General features: G+C 43.3%; 1 protein-coding gene and 1 long non-coding RNA gene across 5 annotated transcripts in view; one reads left to right on the forward strand and one right to left on the reverse strand.

Moving 5' to 3' along the window:
- The window catches only part of LOC110509703 (netrin receptor UNC5D), a 322,852-nt gene that overhangs the window by 262,652 nt on the left and 32,990 nt on the right, over window positions 1-27,210 (forward strand). For 2 of the 4 annotated variants that reach the window (XM_036967782.2, XM_036967783.2), the window contains exons 6-11: window positions 234-401; window positions 3,084-3,248; window positions 4,519-4,551; window positions 8,696-8,881; window positions 25,592-25,999; window positions 26,622-26,709. In XM_036967782.2, the coding sequence (XP_036823677.1) occupies window positions 234-401; window positions 3,084-3,248; window positions 4,519-4,551; window positions 8,696-8,881; window positions 25,592-25,999; window positions 26,622-26,709 (1,048 nt within the window). The remainder of the gene's footprint in view (window positions 1-233; window positions 402-3,083; window positions 3,249-4,518; window positions 4,552-8,695; window positions 8,882-25,591; window positions 26,000-26,621; window positions 26,710-27,210) is intronic. The other 2 variants (XM_036967784.2, XM_090227046.1) reach the window with 1 other exon arrangement.
- On the reverse strand, window positions 15,089-15,582 carry LOC110509704 (uncharacterized). Its single transcript, XR_002471473.3, has 3 exons — window positions 15,507-15,582; window positions 15,320-15,406; window positions 15,089-15,194 (listed from the first exon to the last, which is right to left on the reverse strand). It is a non-coding gene; the product is annotated as an uncharacterized LOC110509704 (long non-coding RNA).

Below are 27,210 nucleotides of genomic sequence, written 5' to 3' on the forward strand. Positions count from 1 at the left end.
TTTTAGGCAGTTAGCCTGTGTGTGTGGAGGTTTTTTACTCTTCCCTCCCAATACTCTGCTTTCATGTTACATTTTACATGCTTCTCTCCTTTTCCCCCCCTCTCTTTTTCTCTCCCTGTTCTTCTCTCTCTCCTTCTATCCTTTTCCTTCGACCTCCTTCCCATCTCCTTTGCCTATTTTCCATCTCTCCCTCTACTTCCTCCCTCCTTCTACACCTTTGTCCATCTCTCCAGTGAACGGAGGGTGGTCATTGTGGACAGACTGGTCCGCCTGTAATGTGCGCTGTGGGCGAGGGGTCCAGAAACGCTCCCGTACCTGCACCAACCCCGCCCCTCTCAATGGGGGCACCTTCTGCGAGGGCATGTCTGTCCAGAAGAGTACCTGTAATGCCCTCTGCCCAGGTCTGTTTGTCTATCTGGCTGGCTATCTGTCTGTCTATCTGTTCTCATTCTATCCAACTGTCTTGACAGTCTGGGAGGGGGGATATGTTTGTTGTAAGGTTGCATTATTTGCCAAAGCAATCTGTATTATGACAGCACTCCTCTCCAAGGAGGAGGTGGGCTCCCCTGCTGCTGTTAGGATCATTTCCCTACAAACCGCTTTCATAAACCGCTTTCATCATCTGACCCCATTTCTCCCCTCCAAGAGAGCGAGAGAGAGCGAGAGAGAGAGAGAGAGAGAGCGAGAGAGAGAGAGAGAGAGAGAGAGAGAGAGAGAGAGAGAGAGAGAGAGAGAAGATTAGAAGAGTGTGAACATGGATAAAGAATATCATGCGGTATGAAAGGAAAGAACCAGAAAAAGACTCCAGCCACCCAAGCCATAGACTATTCTCTCTGCTTCCGCACGGCCAACGGTACCGGAGCAACAAGTCTGACACCAACAGGCTTCTGAACAGCTTCTATCCCCAAGACATAAGACTGCAAATTGCTAACAAAATGTCTAAACGGACTATCTGCATTGACCCTGATATATACACCACCGTTCAAAAGTCACTTAGAAATGTCCTTGATTTTGAAAGAAAAGCACATTTTTTGTCCATTAAAATAACATCAAATTGATCCGAAATACAGTGTAGACATTTTGTAAATGACTATTGTAGCTGGAAACGGCTGAATTTTAGTGGAATAATCAGCAACCATCACTGCTGTGTTCCAATGGCACATTCTGTTAGCTAAGCCAAGATTATCATTTTAAAAGGCTAATTGATCATTAGAAAACCCTTTTGCAATTATGTTAGCACAGCTGACAACTGTTGTTCTGATTAAAGAAGCAGTGAAACTGGCCTTTAGACTAGTTGAGTATCTGGAGCATCAGCATTTGTGGGTTCGATTACAGGCTCAAAATGGCCAGAAACAAAGAACTTTCTTCTGAACCTCGTCAGTCTATTCTTGTTCTGAGAAATTAAGCCTATTCCATGCAAATTTTCCAAGCTTTTAAAGGCACAGTCAATTTAGTGTAGGTAAACTTCTGACCCACTGGAATATAGTGAATTATAAGTGAAATAATCTGTCTGAAAACAATTGTTGGAAAAATTACTTGTGTCATGCACAAAGTAGATGTCCGAACCGACTTGCCAAAACTAGAGTTTGTTAGCAAGAAATTTGTGGAGTGGTTGAAAAACAAGTTTTAATGACTCCAACCTAAGTGTATGTAAACTTCCGACTTCAACTGTATATGTTGATGCCTAATCACCATACACCTAGACATATTTACCCCTACCCTTCCAGTATCCCTGTACAATGTAAATTTAAATATGGTATTGGCTGTGACCCTGGAACTGACCCTGTGTATAGCTTACTTACTTTCTTGTGTTCTTCTTATTTCTATTTCTCGTGTGTTTTTGTTCTACTTGAATGTATTGTACTACTGACATTGAGTACTGCATTGTTGGGAAAGAGCTTGCAAGAAAGGCTTGTGCATGTGACAATAGAACTTAAAACTTGAAAAGAAAAGGATAAGAAAAAGTGAAGCAGAGAGAAAGAGAAAAGGGAGAAAGAGAAAAGGAACTTGAGTGCAGGATAGTTAACAACAGAAGGGTTTAGAATAGCCCTTACAGAGCAAGTGAAAGAAAGAAAGACAGAGCAAGAGAGAGGGAGTGTTGCTCGTTATCAGAGCATCTGTCTAATCAGCGCTGTCCAAGTGTTCCTCTACATGCGGTGAAATGTATGGTTTCAGACCACCATACCAATCACCAGGGAAACGTGTTGGAGAAAATGGAAAAAGTTATCTGGCGAGGGCAACACTACCGCCAACACAATCTCAATTCATCTCAACCACTTCTCTCTCTCCTCCTCCCTCTCATTCTCTCCCTCTCTTATTCTCTCTCTCTCTCGCTCTCTCTCTCGCTCTCTCTCTCTCTTTCTGTCTCTTTCCTCTCTTTCTCTTCCATAAGCCTCTCTCTTTTTCTCTCTTTTTCTCTCTCTCGTCCTCTCTCTTGTTCTCTCTCTTCCCCTTTCTCTCAACTCTCTCTCTCTCTCTTCCACAAGACTTTCTCCCCCTGTGAGTCCCAGCCAGTGTGCAAACACAGCATTTGCATTTAGATTAGCGAGGCAAAGGGAAACCTTGAAAACCTATGGAATTGGTAAGGTGGTAAAGGAGACTTGATGGAACAAGACAAAAAAGAAAACTGTCTTTTGTGGCTTGAGTCAGCACCAGGATAGGACATAACATGGTATTATTTCTAATGCCGACCCTGGAGAGAAAGAAGAGGGGGTTTTGTTTGGTGGGCTATAGGGCTGGTCCATTGTATGTGCTCTATCGGTAAGTTCCATATGGGGGTGCAGTTATGTTCCGCTCAGCTGTTTGCTAACTCTAGGAATTTATGATATGTGTTGGGTCTAAGGCTCTGTGTGTTTCTCTCTCTTTCTTTCTCTCTCTCTGTGTTTGTGCGCGCGTGTGTGTGTGTGTGTGTGTGTGTGTGTGTGTGTGTGTGTGTGTGTGTGTGTGTGTGTGTGTGTGTGTGTGTGTGTGTGTGTGTGTGTGTGTGTGTGTGTGTGTGTGTGTGTGTGTGTGTGTGTGTGTGTGTGTCTACATGCCTGTATTAAGCGTGTATGTTTTTTTTTTAACCCTACCTTCCCTCTCAGTGGATGGTGGCTGGGGAGAGTGGACAGATTGGACGGTGTGCAGTGCGGAGTGTGCGAGGCAGCGCAGCAGAGAATGTACAGCCCCGGAGCCTAAACATGGAGGCAGGCTGTGCGACGGGGCCGCCCTGGGAACAGATAACTGCACCGGGGGCCTCTGCACCCAGAGTGAGTAACGTCACATGCAGCTTCACCTGGTAGATATTGTCATCATTCAAATCTTCATTATAATCTTCACCATCATCGTCTTTGTGATCGGCAGAATGTTCCTCTTAGGGATCATCATCATTATCGTCATCATCATCGTCAATGCCACACTTATTTTGTTGAGAATTAAAACATTGCCAAAGATAAAGTAGTCTTCTATTGGCTGGCTCGTTTCCAATTGCAACACCAGCAGTGCTGTGGACAAATCCATCCTTAGTTCCTTAGTGCTGCCATAAGCAGTGACCCACATACAGTGGTTTGGCAGCATGGGATGAAAGCAGAGTTTCAATTATATCGTGACATTCGAGGGCTTTTTTTTCAGGGGACTTAGTATTTTTATTTTGTATTTAAAATAAAAAACTATTAAAATGTTTTATGGGCCTTAAGACGTGTATTTTAACAGTAAGAAGGTCTTACCTTTTATTGTGGCATGAACCCAACCAGTCATGTTGATTGTCATCTGAATGTCACTTCAAAAAGTAGGCTACCTGCGCACGTTCATAATACAGTCCACTCCCAAATAATTCCAGCATCCAAACAGTGCACATTAGTTATAAAACACCAAACAGTGTAATGACATTGAGGGATGTTCATTAAGCCTACACTCCATTAGCCTGAATTAATGTATGGGTTTGGGCTGACAAATTGACCTTTTTTGTCAAAAGAAAAGTCAGAACACCTGAAAACAGGCTGAAATATTGGACGCAAATACAAATGAGAAAATAGGAGAATGATTAACGTAGAGCCCCCCCCCCCCCCCCCCGTAATCCACACACTGGATGGAAGTCCATACTTATTTCTTAATTCTTCTGCTGCCCATATTTTCTCAAGTCCTTTTTTAACCCTCCATCCATTCTCATCCTCCCTAAGGGAGACGCGGAAAGACAATCAGCCTGATGTTCGTCACGCCAATATCCACACGCACTCACACATCCCCGGGTGATGGAAAATCCTATCACCCGAGGCGATCTCACTACCTACCGTAAAACACACACATTGTGATCATGATCACATTTGGGCATGTACACACGTGCGCGCACACACATACACTCCCCGTGTCATAAAGAGTCTGGGCCAACCTCACTACCACGACAAACTCACACACACACACACACACATTGTGTACATGCGCACACTTAAGGGTGCTCATTGTAAAACGACTGCAGGTCACATCCTGTATTATTCCATCCAAGTAGAAGTGAAATGACACGGTTCCTCTGTGTCTTTGCAGATCGAAAGCTGCTACACGACGCCAAGCCAGAGGGTGAGTTCTCCCCAACCACCATCCTGCTTTAGAGCACAACGTAGCACACTAAAACCACTATGGCTACTCTGCTCTAACAGCCATTATATGTTGTCATGCCACCTCTCACAGACACAACTCTCCAACCCAGGGCTCCAACATCATGATCCAGATCCATTATTCCCACAAGCATGATCATGTCAACCAATATTGAACATTATCTTTCCACCAGCATCATTATCCTATCGTTATTAACTACACCGTCAATGTAGTTTCCTCAATTAAAATGGGTCTACTTACCACTATGTTCAGCCAACTGCACAAAGTTTCTACCGGTAGCTTGTAAACATTACCAGCTAAGAAACAGTACATCCTCAAACGCGCCCTTCTGCTGCTTGACAGGCAGAGCCCACAAAGGATGGGAAATAACCTAAACCATAGTTGTCAGGTATAGTTCATTTGATTTTATATCATTTAAATGTCCAGTTAATGGTGGCCAATATTGAGCGATATTGTCAGGCTACCTCACGTATCTGAAGTGACATGATCAATTGATGCAGTTACTGCTGTATAACTCTGATGATAGAGCGACTGTAAATGTGCGCAATTGTCTTGCATGGAATAATCGGAACTGTCTATTTCTGATTTATGCTTTTCGAGAGGTGATGATATTACAACCAAATATGATTATTCTTTTAAATTATTTATTCAATTAAAAAAATTGACCCCTTTTTTCTCCCCAATTTCGTGGTATCCAATTACGTTGGACATACCAAGTACGGACTCGGGAGAGGCGAAGGTCGAGAGACCTGTGCTTCCTCCGAAACACAACCCGGCCAAGGCACACTGCTTCTTGACACAGTGCCCACCCAACCCGGAAACCAGCCGCACCAATCTGTCGGAGGAAACACCGTACACCTGGCGACCGTGTCAGCATCCACTGTGCCCGGCCCGCCACACGAGTCGCTAGTGCGCGATGGGACAAGGACATCCCTGCCGGTCAAACCTTCCCCTAACACGGACGACGCTGGGCCAATTGTGCGCCGCCCCATGGGTCTCCCCGTCACGGCCGGCTGTGGCAGAGCCTGGACCCAGAATCTCTATTGGCACAGCTAGCACTGCGAGGCAGGGCCTTTGGGAGGTCTACAACCAAATAGTTAACATTTATTAAACAATCCTTTGAAGATGGCATGCAGTTGTGAATGGTTTTAGCAGAGCTGGGATCTCCTTGTCCCCCAGCAGGCAAATCGAACGCTCTGCACCTTATTGTGTCTTTTTATTGATAACAACCTATACAAGAAACCTTATTGTCATGATGAACACCATCAAAATAATGATCTTAATCATAAAATGCTATTTTAATGCCAATTACTTGTGACACCACAGCTGTCCCATTTTTACTTGTGACACCACAACTGTCACAGTTTTAGTTTTATTTTCTTCTTCGTGGGAGTGAGGGAAAAAGACGCAGCCAGTCTGCCAAAACTTAGCGAGCCCCCAATTAACCTGCCACTTTTAGCTGCTAATGCCTCTTTTGCATATTTTGGCAAATGCTCCTTTTCTTGGAGCTTCAGTCTACTTAGTGATTTTCTCAGTTCTGTTCCTGTGCAGATCTCATTATCTTTGGAGAACAAGCTAAGCCAGCAGTGTTTCCCTTTACACACAAACAAACTTTTTTTTAAAATCTGTTGTGGTGTACTGGTGAGACCAGATACAGCATAATCATTGCAGATGAACTCATTTAATGAACTGGTCTTGTCACAATATAGGGTGTTCACCCATAAAATCATTAATTCATTCAAGGTTTATACAAATCAATAGAGAATTACGTCAGAAAAACAATAGTTCAAACCCTGTCTCTACCACACCTGTCAAAAGTTTGAACACACCTACTCATTCAAGGGTTTTTCTTTATTTTTACTATTTTCTACATTGTAGAATAATAGGGAAGACATCAAAACTATGAAATAACACATATGGAAACATGTAGTAACCAAAACATTTTTACAGTATTGAAATTCTTCAAAGTAGCCACCCTTTGCCTTGATGACAGCTTTGCACACTCTTGGCATTCTCTCAACCAGCTTCATGAGGTAGTCACCTGGAATGCATATGAGCCAATCAGTTGTGTTGTGACAAGGTAGGGGTGGTATACAGCACAGCCCTATTTGGTAAAAGACCAAGTCCATATTATGGCAAGAACAGCTCAGATAAGCAAAGAGAAACGACAGTCCATCATTACATCAAGAGATGAAGGTCAGTCAATGTGGAACATTTTGAGAACTTTTAAAGTTTCTTCAAGTGCAGTCGCAAAAAAACATCAAGCGCTATGATGAAACTGGCCCCTCTCAACGTATATTGATCGCCAATATACTGTAGCCAATGTAAGTCAATGAAAAGCCGAGGATCTGGAGATGAAAATGGCAGAGGGAACATGATTATTTCGGAAACAACTCCACATCTCCAACGCCAAATATGAAGAGCTACAACCATGAGCGGCAACGGTCACAGCAAATTAATGTTCTTATTTCATCAACACTGTCAAGTACAAGTATATTAAGGTAATTTTGCAGAGAACAATAGAAAGATGAATGCTATAATATTTATAATGACATTGGTGCAAAGAAAATGTTTTGACATAAATGTCATAGATGCCTCTTGAATTGCCCAGTCTTTCTCTATATTCTAGAGCAGTGAGTGAACGCCCTACACAATATCCCAGTAGAGCGCTAAGGGCCTTCAGAGTGATGCCAGAGCGAAACAGCCCTTTGAGATGACAGTCAGGTGCTGGGCTTGATTAGAATCCTAGTTGTGTGCATGTGCATACAGTGGGGCAAAAAAGTATTTAGTCAGCCACCAATTGTGCAAGTTCTCCCACTTAAAAAGATGAGAGAAGCCTGTAATGTTTATCATAGGTACACTTCAATTATGACAGACAAAATGAGAAAAAAAATCCAGAAAATCACATTGTAGGATTTTTTATGGATTTATTTGCAAATTATGGTGGAAAATAAGTATTTGGTCACCTACAAACAAGCAAGATTTCTGGCTCTCACAGACCTGTAACTTCTTCTTTAAGAGGCTCCTCTGTCCTCCACTCGTTACCTGTATTAATGGCACCTGTTAGAACTTATCAGTATAAAAGACACCTGTCCACAACCTCAAACAGTCACACTCCAAACTCCACTATGGCCAAGACCAAAGAGCTGTCAAAGGACACCAGAAACTAAATTGTAGACCTGCACCAGGCTGGGAAGACTGAATCTGCAATAGGTAAGCAGCTTGGTTTGAAGAAATCAACAGTGGGAGCAATTATTAGGAAATGGAAGACATACAAGACCACTGATAATCTCCCTCGATCTGGGGCTCCACGCAAGATCTCACCCCGTGGGGTCAAAATGATCACAAGAACGGTGAGCAAAAATTCCAGAACCACACGGGGGGACCTAGTGAATGACCTGCAGAGAGCTGGGACCAAAGTAACAAAGCCTACCATCAGTAACACACTACGCCGCCAGGGACTCAAATCCTGCAGGCCTCTCTCATCTTTTTAAGTGGGAGAACTTGCACAATTGGTGGCTGACTAAATACTTTTTTGCCCCACTGTATGTGTGTGTGCATATATGTTTGTGTCTGACACACCAGTCAGGTGCTGGGGTGATTAGGACGACTTTCTTAGCAAGCTTCCTCATTAGTGCATTAACTGGATGCAGTGGGGGGAAATACCGCACCACCGCGGAGTGAGGAGACAGGAAATGGAGAACAATAAGCCACAGAAGGAAGCAGGTTGAAACCTGGAATGGTTCTGCCCAAAAATAACTCCTGCTAGAAACTTTTCAGTAGTACCTTAGAAGTTTTCAGGAGAAGCGCATTTAGAGAGGTTACTGTGAAAGTTTGGGGTGAACATGACTTTACTGTGCCTCTCCCAAAGCGTTTTAATTCAACATATTTTAAAATGAGGTGGAAACTTTGTGCAGCAGCGAAAGCTGTGTTGGTCTGGCCAGTATAGCAAGAAATATAGATGCCACTTGACTTGACCCTACCATCATTAGGCCCATATAACACTATTATAATATGACCTTCTGAATATAGCTCTGAGTTGATACCTTGCCTTTTTCTCTGATGTTTATACTTTGATTAAAGTATCTCTCGCTCTCTCTCCCAGGTCTGGAGGTTAGCAGTGACGTAGCACTGTATTCGGGCCTGGCGGCAGGGGTGGTGACTGTGGTGGTGTTGATTGTGGCAGTGACCCTCTACCGGAGGAACCAGAGCGAGTACGGTGTGGACGTCATTGACTCCTCCGCCCTCACTGGGGGCTTTCAGTCCTTTAGCTTCAAGACCGCCTGCCAAGGTGAGCTCGGAGAACACAAACAGACAGACAGACAGACACACATATACACACACAGACACACAGAGACAATAACACACAGCTGAACACACATGAACTTTGGATAAGATGAGCCAGGGAGGGGCACACATACACATACACACACACACACATACACACGCCAAGTTGAAGCAGAAAGACACACACACTTACACTGCTCAAGACACACCTTGCTGTGGTCCAACAGAAGCTCAGTGTGTGTGACTGACTGTCCTTGGTGGGTACTTTGCGCTCCATTCAATCGATGTATGTTTAATTACTTCATTTAAAAAAGTCCTTGTGTCCAACAGCAAGGTTGTGTTTGGTTTGCTCAGTAACACAGTAGGGTGGTGTCAGCACTGTCTAACTTATCTGTCTCTCTCTCGCTATCGTTCTCCCTCTCTCTCTATCTCTCCCTCTTGCTTTTGCTCTCTTTTTGTCTCTGTCTTTCTCTCTCTCTCATCCTGTCTGGAGTGGAGTGGAGCAGAGACCAGACACAGCTCTCATTTCTCATGATCTTGTCTCTCTCTTCCAGACAATCTCTCTCTCTCTCTCTCTCTCAAACACACACAAACACACCTCCCCCCAACTGTTCAGCACCCCCATGGTGTTGATGATGGGGGAAAACGCTGTCCCAGGTGCCGCTCCAGAATCTCCCATAAGTGTTCAATTGGGTTGAGATCTGGTGATTGAGACGGCCATGGCATATGGTTTACATCGTTTCAATGCTCATCAAACCATTCAGTGACCACTAGTTCCCAGTGGATATGGGCATTGTCATCCTATGGGAGCATGGTAGCCAAAATAATGGCCTACCCAGCATTTGTATACATAACCCTGAACATGATAGGATGTTAATTGATGAATTAACTCAGGAACCACACTTGTGTGGAAGCACCTGTTTTCAATATAATTTGAACCCCTCATTCACTCAAGTGTTTCCATTATTTTGGAAGTTACCTATATATATCTGCTCTACACTGAGTGTATAAAACATGAGGAACTCTTTCAATGACATAGACTGACCAGATGAATCCAGGTGAAAGCTACAGTGCCTTGCGAAAGTATTCGGCCCTCTTGAACTTTGTGACCTTTTGCCACATTTCAGGCTTCAAACATAAAGATATAAAACTGTATTTTTTTGTGAAGAATCAACAACAAGTGGGACACAATCATGAAGTGGAACGACATTTCTTGGATATTTCAAACTTTTTTAACAAATCAAAACCTGAAAAATTGGGCGTGCAAAATTATTCAGCCCCTTTACTTTCAGTGCAGCAAACTCTCTCCAGAAGTTCAGTGAGGATCTCTGAATGATCCAATGTTGACCTAAATGACTAATGATGATAAATACAATCCACCTGTGTGTAATCAAGTCTCCGTATAAATGCACCTGCACTGTGATAGTCTCAGAGGTCCGTCAAAAGCGCAGAGAGCATCATGAAGAACAAGGAACACACAAGGCAGGTCCGAGATACTGTTGTGAAGAAGTTTAAAGCCGGATTTGGATACAAAAAGATTTCCCAAGCTTTAAACATCCCAAGGAGCACTGTGCAAGCGATAATATTGAAATGGAAGGAGTATCAGACCACTGCAAATCTACCAAGACCTGGCCGTCCCTCTAAACTTTCAGCTCATACAAGGAGGAGACTGATCAGAGATGCAGCCAAGAGGCCCATGATCACTCTGGATGAAATGCAGAGATCTACAGCTGAGGTGGGAGACTCTGTCCATAGGACAACAATCAGTCATATATTGCACAAATCTGGCCTTTATGGAAGAGGGGCAAGAAGAAAGCCATTTCTTAAAGATATCCATAAAAAGTGTTGTTTAAAGTTTGCCACAAGCCACCTGGGAGACACACCAAACATGTGGAAGAAGGTGCTCTGGTCAGATGAAACCAAAATTGAACTTTTTTGGCAACAATGCAAAACGTTATGTTTGGCGTAAAAGCAACACAGCTGAACACACCATCCCCACTGTCAAACATGGTGGTGGCAGCATCATGGTTTGGGCCTGCTTTTCTTCAGCAGGGACAGGGAAGATGGTTCAAATTGATGGGAAGATGGATGGAGCCAAATACAGGACCATTCTGGAAGAAAACCTGATGGAGTCTGCAAAAGACCTGAGACTGGGACTGAGATTTGTCTTCCGACAAGACAATGATCCAAAACATAAAGCAAAATCTACAATGGAATGGTTCAAAAAGAAACATATCCAGGTGTTAGAATGGCCAAGTCAAAGTCCAGACCTGAATCCAATCGAGAATCTGTGGAAAGAACTGAAAACTGCTGTTCACAAATGCTCTCCATCCAACCTCACTGAGCTCGAGCTGTTTTGCAAGGAGGAATGGGAAAAAATGTCAGTCTCTCGATGTGCAAAACTGATAGAGACATACCCCAAGCGACTTACAGCTGTAATCGCAGCAAAAGGTGGCGCTACAAAGTATTAACTTAAGGGGGCTGAATAATTTTGGACGCCCAATTTTTCAGTTTTTGATTTGTTAAAAAAGTTTGAAATATCCAATAAATGTCGTTCCACTTCATGATTGTGTCCCACTTGTTGTTGATTCTTCACAAAAAAAATACAGTTTAATATCTTTATGTTTGAAGCCTGAAATGTGGCAAAAGGTCGCAAAGTTCAAGGGGGCCGAATACTTTCGCAAGGCACTGTAAGACCCCTTATTTGGGCCTCCGTCCTCCCAGAGAATTGGAGTAATACACACACACACACACTGTAAAAAGTAACTGCCTATCTCTTTAAAGAAATTGAGTAGTGGCTACTCAACCATGGTCAGTAGACACTGGCGGTGAGGTTCCCCCGGAGGTTGGGCCCCCCAAAAAGTATATGAACCATGAATTACTTGATTTTTATTACAGGAAATTGGCTTGAATGTCAGGACAATCGTTGTCCGGCAGGGAAACATAATTTTTCTAGTTGAAAAAAAATATTATGTTGCATTATTTGAGTTTAAAATGTACATTTAGGGGAATTTTATATGGAAAATATATTTTTTTTTAAATTTTCAAAATACTAATAATATTAATTTCCATGTCGGCTTTATGCCTTTATGCTCCATGACTCCATGATTTCAGAGAATCCAAAATGAATCAGGACTGAGCAGGGTCAGCTATACCATAAGGACCCCTTATTCATGTCCTCAGTACATGAAGCACAACAAGACCACTCATGGTCTGGAAAGTTCTCTACATTTGATAGATGTAAACAAATTATATTGGAATCACTAATAGAATATGAATTTTGGTTAAAATATGTTACATTTAATTAGGTTTAAGAGTCATAAAGCAACTGAAGAAAAACTAAATTGCTACTGTGTATGCCACAGATAAGAAAAATCTACATAAAACATCAACTCAGATTTTTGTCTAACGTCCACTCCGTCAGAGTGAAAGATCTGATAGTTATGTTTTTATTAAGGATTTACAAATGTATAGTTTTCCATATTTTACAAATGTTTGTATTGAACTTTTATTTTTAGAGGCAAAAATATGTCTGTTTCGAGTATCTGTTGTCAACGCTGTCAGTGGCTTGTCAACTAAACTCAGCAAAGAAAGAAACGTCCCTTTTTCAGGACCCTGACTTTCAAAGATAATTTGTAAAAATCCAAATAACTTCACAGATCTTCATTGTAAAGGGTTTAAACACTGTTTCCCATGCTTGTTCAATGAGCCATAAACAATTAATGAACATGCACCCGTGGAACGGTTGTTAAGACACTAACAGTTTACAGACGGTAGGCAATTAAGGTCACAGTTACAAAAACTTAGGACAGTAAAGAGGCCTTTCTACTGACTCTGAAAAACACCAAAAGAAAGATGCCCAGTGTCCCTGCTCATCTGTGTGAACTTGCTTTAGGCATGCTGCAAGGAGGCATGACGACTGCAGATGTGGCCAGGGCAATAAATTGCAATGTCCGTACGTACTGTGAGGCGCCTAAGACAGAACTACAGAGAGACAGGATGGACAGCTGATCGTCCTCACAGTGGCAGACCACGTGACACCTGCATAGGATCGGTACATCCGAACATCACACCTGCGGGACAGGTACAGGATGGCAACAACAACTGCCCGAGTTACACCAGGAACGCACAATCCCTCCATCAGTGCTCAGACTGTCCGCAATAGGCTGAGAGAGGCTGGACTCAGGGCTTGTAGGCCTGTTGTAAGGCAGGTCCTCACCAGACATCACCGGCAACAATTTGTCCGATTTGCGTTTATCGTCGAACGAATGTTACACCGAGACCTGTACTCTGTAGTGGGATCGATTTGGAGGTGGAGGGTCCGTCATGGTCTGTGGCGGTGTGTCACAACATCATTGGGCTGAGCTTGTTGTCATTGCAGGCAATCTCAACGCTGTGCGCTACAGGGAAGACATCCTCCTCTCTCATGTGGTACCCTTCCTGCAGGCTCATCCTGACATGACCCTCATGCATGACAATGCCACCAGCCATACTGCTCGTTCTGTGCGTGATTTCCTGCAAGACAGGATGTCAGTGTTCTGCAATGGCCAGCGAAGAGCCCGGATCTCAATCCTATTGAGCACGTCTGGGACCTGTTGGATTGGAGGCCACACCAGATACTGTTACTTTTGATTTTGACCCCCCTTTTGTTCAGGGACACATTATTCAATTTCTGTTAGTCATGTCTGTGGAACTTGTTCAGTTTATGTCTGTTGTTGAATCTTATGTTCATACAAATATTTACACTTTAGGTTTGCTGAACATAAACGCAGTTGACAGTGAGAGGACGTTTACATCACTGATCTAGGGTCCCACCAAGCCTCAGTTTTCCCATCTGATCAACCATTTGGCTCCCGAGTGGCACAGTGGTCTAAGGCACTGCATCTTAGTGCAAGAGGAGTCACTACAGACCCTAGTTTGAGTCCAGACTGTATCACAACCGGCTGTGATTGGGAGTCCCATAGGGCGGCGCGCAATTGGCCCAGCGTCGTCCGGTTTAGGGTTTGGCTGAGGTAGGCCGTAATTGTAAATAAGAATTTATTAACTGTCTTGCCTAGTTAAAGGTTCAATAAATAAAACCATTTACCCAGCTTTGGTGCACAAGTTTGTCTATTCTTAGTAGCTTTAAGTCTCATGTAGTAGTCCAACTCACTAAGAAACACGTTGGAATCAAAGCTTAAAGTTTTAAAGAATCTCTCAATTAAAACACACAAAAAATCTCATTAGCTCATTTCGCACTCTTGGCCATTAGCGGGGAGTTTTATGCAGATAGTTGTTGCTATGGAGGGGTGTTTGTTACACCTCTATTGCAGTGACAAGTACATGGAGGCACTTCCCGTTTGTCATGGTGAGGTGTTTTTAGCATCAGTTTCCATGGTGAAGAGATTGTGTTAAACAACTTCCTGGTCTCGATGACAACAATCACAATTTGTAAACAGGTGTGGACTAACAGTGAAATGCTTACTTTCAGGTCCTTCCCAACAATGTAGAGAAGGAAAATAATTATTTTTTATCTCACATTGCTCATTGGTACACCCTTGTGGTTGAATATATATGTATCTATTATAGGTCCAAGGATACAACAATGAATAATGTGGAACAAATAAATACCACCAAAGGATACCGTACAACTTACTATTATGAACACCCTGTGAAACAGCTGTGAAAACCAACCTGGCAATATTTAAGATTTTAATACAAACTTCAATATTTTTTGGCACTGTTGTGACATTTATTTTCACAGATTTTTGTACACTCACATGGCAATCAGACTAAAATACAGAATTCTGGTGTGTGGAATATTGAGGAGGTGGTTGCTGTGTGAGTTGGAGGTTCTGCCTGTCACTTGTTCTCAACAGGCAGCCAGTCTCAGAAGGGGGACTTGAAGAGGGAGACTGCAAAGTCCAGGCACTGCTGCTCTCTTTGTTCTGAGTGTTTGCAGTGCATCTGTGTATCTCACATTATGTAGAGCAAGGAAACTCTTAGCAGATAATGACAATAACAGTAGATGTAAATGAAAAGTTGGTTGGTAATGGAGGATCAGGTGGATCCACATCTGGGTGTTAGGCAGAACTCCTAGGGTAGGAGACAGACAAACACACAGGTTACACTTTACAGTGAGAACATGTGATAGATTAGTGCAGTGTTATAAATGGGAGACTTCAACACTTTTGTACATAATCAAACCCATTTCAATATCTTGCATTGCCTACCTCAAGCTGGTCCCCCTCCGGCTCAGGGCACAGAGAATCAGACTGATCCGAACTCACTGGTTCTGGTGGATGGGATACATCCTGGGGGGCTCGGCCAGTCTGGTCCTAAAGTCATTTGGAGAGGTAGATTTTTTTTAATATTCACCTTAAGATGGTGACCCCAGCTAAGAGCAGCGAGGTTTCCCAGGTCTCACCTTCCTTTTGTCCTTCTTCCAAACCAAGTAACTTACCCGGATGTAGTAGCACTTGGTCCCCTTCTTGATTCTGTTCCAGTCGCTCTCCTGTTTCTCCTGCACCTTGTCGATGTTCAGTCTCACCTTGATTGATAACAGGAATAAATGCAATTACATTTCATATTACAAATACATCTCTTGGGAGGGCCAGAAAATAAATTAAACAGCAGACAATCATTTTTACCTAGTCAAACCTCCACATCCTTCTCAGCCCGTGCCTGAAGGTGGTCCTTGAAGGCGTTCTGATCTGGTTCAACAACTTCCACCACATCAGGTGGAGTTTCAGTGATCTGAAAGTAAGTTTGACAAAAAATAGCAACATCACTAAGTCAATCGCACATTTGAAAGACTACAGTATATGGAATAATTGTATATACAAATTGCATTGTTTACCTCAGTCAACTGCTGCGGTTCCCGTCCATAATCGGTGGAGGCCTGGAAGCTGTTGCTGTGTGCAAAGAGAATTACCTTCAGGTTGTTCTCCCACCCTTTCTGCTACCAATCAAGGGACTTGCCCATGGCAGTCTTGAGGCTCTAGTTGATCCATTCACCAAACCTGGAGGAGGGGTAGGAAGCGATATCTATTGACAATGTAAGATATTGAAATATGTTTGATTATGTACAATGGAAAAACAAGACAAACTAATTGTAAAAAATAAATAATTGGTGACCGAATATAATATAAGATCCGTACCTTGTTCCAGTGTTCATGACCTCGGTCACTCAAGATGACCTCAGGAGAACCGTGTGTATAAGATGTCTGTCATCGCCTTGGAGGTGGCCTCGCCAGTTTTGTCTTTGATGGGTATCATACAAAACAAAAATCGATTTTTGGTTCCAAGCACCCTTTTTTAAGGGTTACAGAAGGGAATATAGAGTTAAGCACGTACTCCTCCTTTACTGACTTTAATGGGTATTGCCTCCATCCACTTGGTAAAGTGATCGGTTGCCATCAGACACCAGCTGTTGCCATGCCTAGATTTCGTGAAGTGTCCGATGAGGTCCACCCCTAACATTTAATGTGTTAGAGAGATGACTTTATTCTTACCCTTTTCTGTGTCATACAGAATGTAGATTTTCATATTTGTAAGGATACTGATACACACACAATAATATTGAACTCTGCTGTGGTCAAATAAAGCAACCATTACAAATGACTTATCAGGGCAACATTTTAATTGGGACACTTACCGATCATGTCACATGGTGAAACAACTTTGATGGGCTTCAATTCCGGTGCCACAGTCGTCGCCCTCTCAAACTTCTGACAGGCTAGAAAGGGTGCTGACCTTTAAGCAAAACATTTCAAATTGAAACATTGTGTGCTCTCTGATATAACATTAATTTAAATCATAATTTCAGATATAGAATGTGTTTCATAAACAAAAGGTTATTTCAATTGCCCAGCTGTCCACCTCCTTTACAATTCTCTGTCAGAATAAGTGTATGTTGATTTTGGCAATCATGCGCTTCACTCCAAAATGGCCAGCATGTATCTCAGTCAGCACGGCCCCCCTTCTCCTCCTTAGTAAAAATCACCCTCCTGTCTGGCTGGCCACCCTTCCCCCGTAGGTACGTTTGATTGTCCAACAAGTTGGAAGAGAAGAGTTGTTGAAATACTCAAGTCTAAGTACATTTGCACTGCTGTCTTTCTGTCGGTCTTCCACGCTCGGTCTGTCTAGCGAAGACACCTCGTTAAAGGGCATTTTGAATTACCATAATTGCTTACACCGATCCATTTAACTGGTCACGGTTAACTTATAGCTAGATACCTCAATATGACAGACATAACTATATCAGTGGAGGCTGATGAAGGGGGGAGAGCTCATAATAATGCCTGGAATGGAGTCAATGGATTGGTATGAACCACATGGAAATCACATTCCATTTACTCCAATACAAACATTATGAGCCATCCTCACCTCTGCCGCCCCCACTGAAGTATATGAATAACTAGCAACATGTAGATGACAAACTAGCTAGATGATAAATGGTTGTCCATAGTGTGGCGGTTTTGGCGCCATGATCTTGGTAAGGCAGGGTTTACGCATACAAACACCACCAGTCCACGTGAAGGGTTTACGTGGTTATTTTTTAATCAGGTACCAGCAGTTTTCCTGATGTACAAAACTCAAACAAAGTAAATACGTCGTCACCAGTGGAAGGTCCACCACTCTGCGTCTTTGGGGGTTCACTCCGTGTTGAAATCTTCAGTTCCCTTATTCCGGTAAACCTCCTTCTCCACCTTATGTTCAGTCGCTCCAATAGCCTCCTCCTCGTTCACCTGCTGGGGTCAAGGGACAGACCCAGAAAGCAAACCCAGGGCGCAGTTAAGTAGAGGCCCCTGATTGGTTTCACCTGTCTGCCGTTTAGTCTCTAATTACAGCTGGAGACAGGTGTGGCTGTTCTGCTGCAGTCTGGCAGTTTCCCCTGAGCTGTCCATAGTCCTGCCTCTGGGGAATACTTCCCATTGCTGTCCGTGGCCCTGGCAGTCAGAAAACACAGAAACCTCGCAGGCACATACCGCCCATCCACCATACAACCCCTGAAACTACTACATACCTTCCCCCTCAGCGTTGACTCTGTGGTCAGAGCGGTCAAAGAAAACATGGCATGCATACGGGACATGGCATCAGCATTACCATGTTTAGAACCCGAACGGTGGACGATCCGATAGTGGAACGGCTGCAGGCTGAGGAGCCACCAGCTTTAGTGTCCTTCTGCTTCATCCAGGTAAGGGGATCGTGATCTGTCATCAACACAAACTTGCAGCCCAGAACATATCATTTCAAGGACTTCAGAGCCCATTTGATTGCCAAACACTCTTTTTCCACTGTTGCATATTTGGTTTTACGGGGGATCAACTTACAGCTAATGTACATCACAGGATGTTCCTCTCCCTCCACTTCTTGCGAGAGTACAGCTCCAATTCCAGTGTCCGATGCATCTGTCTGTACAATCAGAGGTTTCTAGAAACCTCTGATTGAATACAACACAGGCCATGCATAAGGCCGTTTTCAATTTCTGAAATGCCTCTTCGGCCGCAGTGTTCCACAGTACCATGGCAAGTTTGGCCTTCCGGGTCAGGTCACACAGGGGTCCTGCAATGATTGATCAAACGTCTGTAACAACCAGTTATTCCCAGGAAAGCCCTTACCTGTTTCTTGTTCACTGGTTGAGGCCAATCCTGGATCGCAGCAACCTTCTTCTCTTGTGGTTTGATCAACCCTAGCCCTATGGAATAGCCCAGATTCTTGCTTCACTTACCCCCAGCATGCATTTTTTTGGGTTGGCTGTGAGTCCTGCTTGTCGAAGGTCGTTAGTACACTGTTAGTCGTATTAGGTGCTCTTCCCACGTGACTGTGGATTATCACATCGTCCAGCTAGGCTGCAGCATAGGATTGATGTGGCCGCAAATTGCGGTCCATCAGACTTTGACACATTGCAGGGGCTCCATGAAGTCCAAAGGGCAGTCTCACATATTGGAACAGCCCGTCTGGAGTGGAGAATGCCGTCTTCTCAAGAGCTGCCGGGGTCAGAGGAACCTGACAATACCCCTTGGTTAGATCAAGTGTACTGAGGAACCGGGCATTTCCCAGTCTTTCAATCAACTCTTCTATTTTCGGCATGGGATAAGCATCAAATTCCAAAATAGCATTCAACTTATGGAAGTCATTACAGAATCGTTGTTGTTGTTGCCTACCCATCACCACCTGAGGGTGTCCCATCAGGAAGTCCAGGATCCAGTTGTAGGTGTTCAGTCTCAGGGTCCTTAGCTTAGTGATGAGTGGAGAGCACTATGGTGTTGAACGCTGAGCTGTAAACAATAAACAGCATTCTCACAGAGGTTTTCCTTTTGCAAAGTGGAAAAGAGAAGTGTGGAGTGCAATAGAGATTGCGTCATCTGTGGATCTGTTGGGGCGATATGCAAATTGGAGTGGATCCAATGTGTCTGGGATGATGGCGTTGATGTAAGCCATGACCAGACTTTCAAAGCATTTCATGGCTACAGATGTGAGTGCTATGGGCCGATAGTAATTTAGACAAGTTACTTTGGCGTTCTTGGGCACAGGGACTTGACATTTTCATCATGTTCTTGAAGTTTTCCGTATTGACTGACCATGTCTTAAAGTAATGATGGACTGTCGTTTCTCTTTGCTTATTTGAGATGTTCTTGCCGTAATATGGACTTGGTCTTTTACCAAATAGGGCTATCTTCTGTATATCAACCCTACCTTGTCACAACACAACTGATTGGCTCAAACGCATTTACTTTTAACTTCTCTAGGGTAGGGGGCAGCATTCGGAATTTTGGATGAAAAGCATGCCCAAATTAAACGGCCTGCTACTCGGGCCCAGAAGAGATGATATGCGTATAACTGGTAAATTTGGATAGAAAACACTCTAAAGTTCCCAAAACCGTTAAAATAGTGTCTGTGAGTATAACAGAACTGATTTGGCAGGTGAAAACCTGAGTATAATCCATTCAGGAAGTAGTTTTTTTTGCTGGTTTTGTAGTTTTCTATTCAATGCCATTACAGTATCCATTGACTTAGGACTCAAATTGCAGTTCCTATGCCTTCCACTAGATGTCAACAGTCTTTAGAAATTGTTTCAGGCTTGTATTCTGATAAATGAGGGAGTAGGACCAGTCTAAATGAGTGGACCCTGACATGTCACAGAGCATTTTCATGCGCAATCCCGAGAGAGTGTATTTCTTGTTTACCTTTTATATTGACAAGTTATTGTCCGGTTGAAATATTATAGACCATTTAGGCTAAAAAACAACCTGAGGATTGAATATAAACATCTTTGACATGTTTCTATGAACTTTACGGATACAATTAGGATTTTTTTGTCTGCCTGTTTTGACTGTGTTTGAGCTTGTGGATTACTGAAGAAAACGTGCAAACAAAATGGAGGTTTTTGGATATAAAGAGACTATCGAACAAAAGGAACATTTATTAAATGAATGTCTTCTGAGTGCAACCATATGAAGATCATCAAATGTAAGGGATTAATTTTTTCTCTATTTCTGAGTTTTGTAACTCTTCTGCTTGGCTGGTTACTGTTTGTTATGATTTGTCAACTGGGCTATGTTCTCAAATAATCGTAAGGTATGCTGTCGCCGTAAAGCACTTTTTAAATCTGACACCGTGGTTGGATTCACAAGAAGTTAATCTTTAAACCTATGTAAAATATGTTTTGTTTTCTGAATTTTTATAATGAGTATTTCTGGATTTGAATTTGGCGCTCTGCAATCTCACTGGATGTTGGCCAGATGGGACACTAGCATCCCACATACCCTAGAGAGGTTAACAAGGCACACCCTTTCACACGTACCTTCACACAGGTGTGAACATTCTACAGTGGTCCCTGAAGCGTACGATCACACCCGGCCAGTTTCGAATGACGCAACAATCAGCATTTGAGCGGCCACTCTGTTTTTTCAGAAACTATTTACACAAACACAGACTTCCCCATTAAGCTGGTTGAGAGAATGCCAATAATGTGCAAAGCTGTCATCAAAGCAAAGGGTGGCTATTTGAAGAATCTCAAATATAAAATATATTTTGGTTTGCTTAACACTTTTGGGCACTACATGATTCCATGTGTTATTTCATAGTTCTTCACTGTCTTCACTATTATTCTACAATGTAGAAAATAGTAAAAAAAATAGTAGAAGTAGTAGAAGACTGAAAATGAACAAAAAATGACATAGAAACACTGGATTTTCAGTTATATTTTTTTATTATTTAAAAAAATATATATTATTTTTCTCCCCCTTTTTTCTCCCCAATTTCGTAGTATCCAATTGTTAGTAGTTACTGTCTTGTCTCATCGCTACAACTCCCGTATGGGCTCGGGAGAGACGAAGGTTGAGAGTCATGCGTCCTCCGAAACACAACCCAACCAAGCCGCACTGCTTCTTACCACAGCGCGCATGCAACCTGGAAGCCAGCCGCACCAATGTGTCAGAGGAAGCACTATGCACCTAGCGACAGGCAGCAAGATGTATAAAAATCTCCACTGTTGAAAACTAAATGTTGGTCTTAAAGAAATGTGAGATCGTGTCTAGATGCTTTTTATAGTGGAGATCAAGTTTATAAATTGCCTCGCTGGGCTGATGAGACAGTGGATTGCGCAGTCAGATGGAACAGAGTAAATAGGCATTTCAATGTCTTAGATTTAGCCGGTGGTAACTTGTGGAATAGACACCGGCTGGAATGTTCAAAAAAGTTACGATCACCACAAAAAAACAGGAGCCTGTAAAACGGCCACTATACACTGAGTCTACAAAACACAACACCTTCCTAATATTGAGTTGCACTCCCTTTTTCCATTAGAACAGCCTCAATTCGTTGGGGGCATGGAATCTACTTGGTGTCGAAAGCATTCCACAGGGATGCTGGCTAATGTTGACTCCAATGCTTCCCACCGGTGACACTTCCCACAAGTGTCAAGTTGGCTGGATGTGCTTTAGGTGGTGGACCATTCTTGATACACACAGGAAACTGTTGAGCATGAAAAACGTAGCAGAATTGCAGTTCTTGACACAATCAAACTGGTGTGCCTGGCACCTACTCCCATACCCCATTCAAAGGCACTTAAATATTTTGTCTACTGCACCACTCGGGAGGCCATGTCCCTTAATGTTGATGATGTGGTTGTTACTGACAAGGAGCACATGGCTGAGCTCTTTAATCACCACTTCATTAAGTCAGGATTCCTATTTGAATCAGCCATGCCTCATTGTCCGCCCAACATTTCCTCATCACCATCACCCTTCTAATGCGACTAGCCCCGATGCTCCTCCCTCTTATTCCCCTGCTCCGCTACAAAGTTTCTCCCTACAGGCGGTCACTGAGTCGGAGGTGCTAAAGAAGCACCTTAAACTTGACCCCCAAAAAAACATCTGGGTCAGATAGTTTACATCCTTTCTTCTTTGAGGTTTCAGCCCTTATCATCGCTAAGCCTATCTCTGACCTTTTTAACCCGTCTCTTCTCTCTGGGGAGGTTCCCATTGCTTGGAAGGCAGCCACAGTGCATCCGTTATTTAAAGGGGGAGATTAAACTGATCCTAACTGTTCTTGGCCCATTTCTATTTTGCCCTGTTTATCAAAAGTGTTGAAAAAAAACCTCAATAATCAACTGACTGGCTTTATTGATGTTTATAGTATTCTCTCTGGTATGCAATCTGGTTTCTGCTCAGGTTATGGATGTATCACTGCAACCTTATAGGTCCTAAGTGATGTCACTATTGCCCTTGATTCTAAGCAATGTTGTGCTGCTGTTTTTATTGACTTGGCCAAAGCTTCTGATACGGTAAACCATTCCATTCTTGTGGGCCGGCTAATGAGTATTGGTGTTTCTGAGATGTTTGGCCTAGTTTGCTAACTACCTCTCTCAAAGAGTGCAGTGTATGAAGTTAGAACATCTGCTGTCTCAGCCACTGCCTGTCACCAAGGGAGTGGCTCAAGGCTCGATCCTAGGCCCCACGCTCTTCTCAATTTACATCAACAACATAGCTCAGGCAGTAGGAAGCTCTCATCCATTTATATGCAGATGATACAGCTGGCCCCTCCCCGGATTTTGTGTTAAACGCTCTACAACAACGCTTTCTTAGTGTCCAACAAGCTTTCTCTGCCCTTAACCTTGTTCTGAACCCCTCCAAAACAAAGGTCATGTGGTTTGGTAAGAAGAATGCCCCTCTCCCCACAGGTGTGATTACTACTTTTGAGGGTTTAGAGCTTGAGGAAGTCACCTCATACATGTACTTGGGAGTATGGCTAGATGGTACACTGTTCTTCTCTCAGCACATATCAAAGCTGCAGGCTAAGGTTAAATCTAGACTTGGTTTCCTCTATCGTAATTGCTCCTCTTTCACCTCAGCTGCCAAACTAACCCTGATTCACATGACCATCCCACCCATGCTAGATTACGGAGATGTTCTTTACCATACGGCCGTCTTATAGGACACATCACTGCACTCTATACTCCTCTGTAAACGGGTTATCTCTGTATACCCGTTGCAAGAGCCATTGGTTTATGCTTATTTATAAAACCCTCTTAAGGCCTCACTCACCCTCACTCACACTATCTGAGATATCTACTGCAGCTCTCATCCTCCATATACAATACCCGTTCTGGTGGTCACATTGTGTTAAAGGGCCGCAAAGCACACACATCACTGGGTTGCTCCTCTTTTCAGTTTGCTGCAGCTAGCCACTGGAACGAGCTGCAAAAAACACACCATCTCTTCATTCAAACACTCAATCATGGACATTCTTACTGACAGTGGTGGCTGCTTCACGTGATGTATAGTTGTCTCTACCTTCTTGCCTTTGTGCTGTTGTCTGTGCCCAATAATGTTTGTATCATGTTTTGTGCTTCTACCATGTGCTACTGCCATGTTGTGTTGCTACCAGGCTGTGTTGTCATGTGTTGCTGCCATGCTATGTTGTTGTCTTAAGTCTCTCTTTGTGTATTGTTGTGGTTTCTCTCTTGTTGTCACGTCCTGACCATAGAAAGCCTTTATTTTCTATGGTAGAGTAGGTCAGGGCGTGACTAGGGGTTAGTCTAGTTTATTATTTCTATGTGGGGTTCTAGGGTTGTTTTTCTATGTTGGTGTTTGTGTATGATTCCCAATTAGAGGCAGCTGGTAATCGTTGTCTCTAATTGGGGATCATATTTACGTAGCTGTTTTTCTCACCTGTGGTTATGGGATATTGTTTTGAGTTAGTGCACGTAGCATCTCTGTCGTCACGGTTCGTTGTTAGTTTATTTGTTTTATGTTTTTGTTCCGTTTCACTTTATCATTATGTGGAACTCAACATACGCTGTGCCTTGGTCCGACATTCATTATAACGAACGTGACACTTGTTGTGATGTGGGTTTTGTCCTATATATGTATATATATTTTTTTTATCCTATCCCTTTTGCCTCTTGGTAGGCCGTCATTGTAAATAAGAATTTGTTCTTAACTGACTTACCTAGTTAAATAAAGGTTAAATCTATTGAAAAAAAAAAATTAACAGATGACATCAATAAGGTATCATAGCTTTCACCTGGATTCCAGCGCCATTCTTCTTTCAGGCAAGCCAATATCAGAACTGTGTCCAATGCCGCTAGTAGCACAGTACACCAACCATGGGTAACCAATAGTTGGCATGCTGCTGTCAGCTACCCCCACAAAAATACTATAGTATACTATGGTATTAAAACCCATGTTGAAGTGTTGTATACACAACCAGTCTGTTAAGCAGATGTGTTTTCTTGGGTTTTCTGGGACAGTATCTGAAACCTCTGGACCTTCTCTTTCCAGGGCTCTCTTTCTTAAATCTCAGTCCTATAGTATCGAGCTCCAAACATCCGCCTGATACGATAGATTACGTTTTCCATATGCTACATATCCTTTGTCATGAACACAGAGATTCAGCTGCATTGATCCAAAACATTTTGTATTATTTTTATTATTTCACCTTTATTTAACCAGGTAGGCCAGTTGAGAACAAGTTCTCATTTATAACTGCGACCTGGCCAAGATAAAGCAAAGCAGTGCGACAAAAACAACACAGAGTTACACGTGGTATAAACAAACGTACAGTCAATAACACAATAGAAACATCTGTATACAGTGTGTGCAAATTAAAAAGGGGTTAAGGCAATAAATAGGCCAATAGTGGTGAAGTAATTACAATTTAGCAATTTACAGTGGTGTGATATATGTGCCGATGAGGATGTGCTAGTAGAAATACTGGTGTGCAAAAGAGCAGAAAAACAAATATGGGCATGAGGTAGGTGTGTTGGATGGGCTATTTACTGACGGTCTGTGTACAGCTGCAGCGATCGGTAAGCTGCTCTGACAGCTGACGCTTAAAGTTAGCGAGGGAGATATGTCTCCAACTTCAGTGATTTTTGCAATTTGTTCCATTCATTGTCAGCAGAGAACTGGAAGAAAAGGCTGCCAAATGAGGTGTTGGCTTTGGAAACAGAACATCTCCGTTATACTATGTACACTATATTTTTTGTTTAGTTTAGTTTTTAGTTACACTTTTTAGTTACACTTTATTGCAATTTAAGATTATATTTATTAGTCAATCCAGTCCTTTCAGAGCCACTGGGGGACATCAGTGATGATAGCTAGGAATCAGTTTGTGACTAATCACATTGTCCATATCTTTTTGTCTGTCAGTTAACTAATCAACCAACCAATCATCCAACAAATAAATTAACCAATCAATCAATCATGTATTCTCTCTTTTCCAGGCAACCCCCTGTTGATCAACTCATCCCAGCAGCCGGACCTAACGGTGTCACGGACCTACACCAGCCCCATCTGCTTCCAGGACTCAATGGATAAAGAACTCATATCTCAGGAGCCTTCGCTCTTCGACCCCCTGCCCGACCTCAAGGTCAAAGTTCACTCCTCTTTCATGGTGTCCCTGGGCGTGTCAGAGAGGGGGGCCGAGTACCACATCCAGAAAGCCCACCCCCAGACCTTCCCCCGGGGACTGGCGCCCGACTACAGCGGTGTGGGTTTGGAGGGGACGCTGAGAGGAAGGAGGGAGAAGACCCTCATCGGCCCCCTTGCCCCGTCTACGCCATCCAGGCCCCCACTCAGGACGGCCGGGGTGTTCGGACACGCGGGAGGGAGGCTGGTGGTGCCCAATACAGGTGAGGGTTGTGGTTTGTAAAGGCAATGTACCACACACATGTACACATGCAAACGCAAGCGTGCACATACACAGGCATGGAGGCTTCCACACACACAGGTCCACATACCACATACATAGAGGCACACACACGCACAGAGGAGAGGATCACAAGATGCATACATACACGCGTGCGCACGTACGCACACACACTGCTGGGTGTCAGGTCTATTTAGTGCAGGTGACAGTCAGAGAGGCCAGTCAGGGTCTCTGGGGCTCTCAAATCAATGTTGCCAACAGTGTACCACACACACACACACTACCACCAACACTGGAGCCCACAAACAATTCCTAGAGTGCTAATCTAACTTGCCAGTAGATTAAAGTGTCACAAAGGACAGGAGACAGCTGTGTGTGTGTGTGTGTGTGTGTGTGTGTGTGTGTGTGTGTGTGTGTGTGTGTGTGTGTGTGTGTGTGTGTGTGTGTGTGTGTGTGTGTGTGTGTGTGTGTGTGTGTGTGTGTGTGTGTGTGTGTGTGTGTGTGTGTGTGTGTGTGCGCGCGTGCGTGCACATATGTGTGCAAGCGTGTGCGTGTGTCTCGTGATAATCTCCTCTGTTCCTCTCTCTTTCTCTCGCTGTCTGTAGGCGTGAGTCTGTTGGTGCCCCATGGGGGGATAGCTGTGGACACTACCTGGGAAATGTACATGGTCATCAACCAGGAGGACAGCAGCAGGTATAACACGACACACAGATATGGCACAGAGAATCAGGCTGCCTGCCTCCCTCCCTACCTCTTATCGCTCTCTCTTTCATTCTACCACTTCATCTCACTCCATCTCTCATCCTGTTTTCCATATTTCTCACACTCTCTCTCCCACTTATTTACACCCACACGCACGGGTGTATGCAAGCTCACTCACTCACTCACTCACTCACTCACTCACTCACTCACTCACTCACTCACTCACTCACTCACTGTCACAGACACACACACACACACACACACACATTCCAACATACAAACACACACACACAAACACACCCACATATAGTGGTTCCTCAATTAGAAGTTGCTTCATACTATGGTATAGGATGCGGTGTGCTGTGGTATGGTACAGTGTGTTACAGTGCTTACCGTTAATGCCCACCAGAGGGCATCTTTGAGAACATCTACACTTCATGATTACAATTTAATTCTATATTTCATTGTAGGCCGATAGGAAGAAAAAAAGGA

Source organism: Oncorhynchus mykiss, chromosome 29, assembly GCF_057628025.1.
Source record: "Oncorhynchus mykiss isolate SJ-2025 chromosome 29, ASM5762802v1, whole genome shotgun sequence".
In the NCBI taxonomy this organism is placed as follows: Eukaryota; Metazoa; Chordata; class Actinopteri; order Salmoniformes; family Salmonidae; genus Oncorhynchus; species Oncorhynchus mykiss.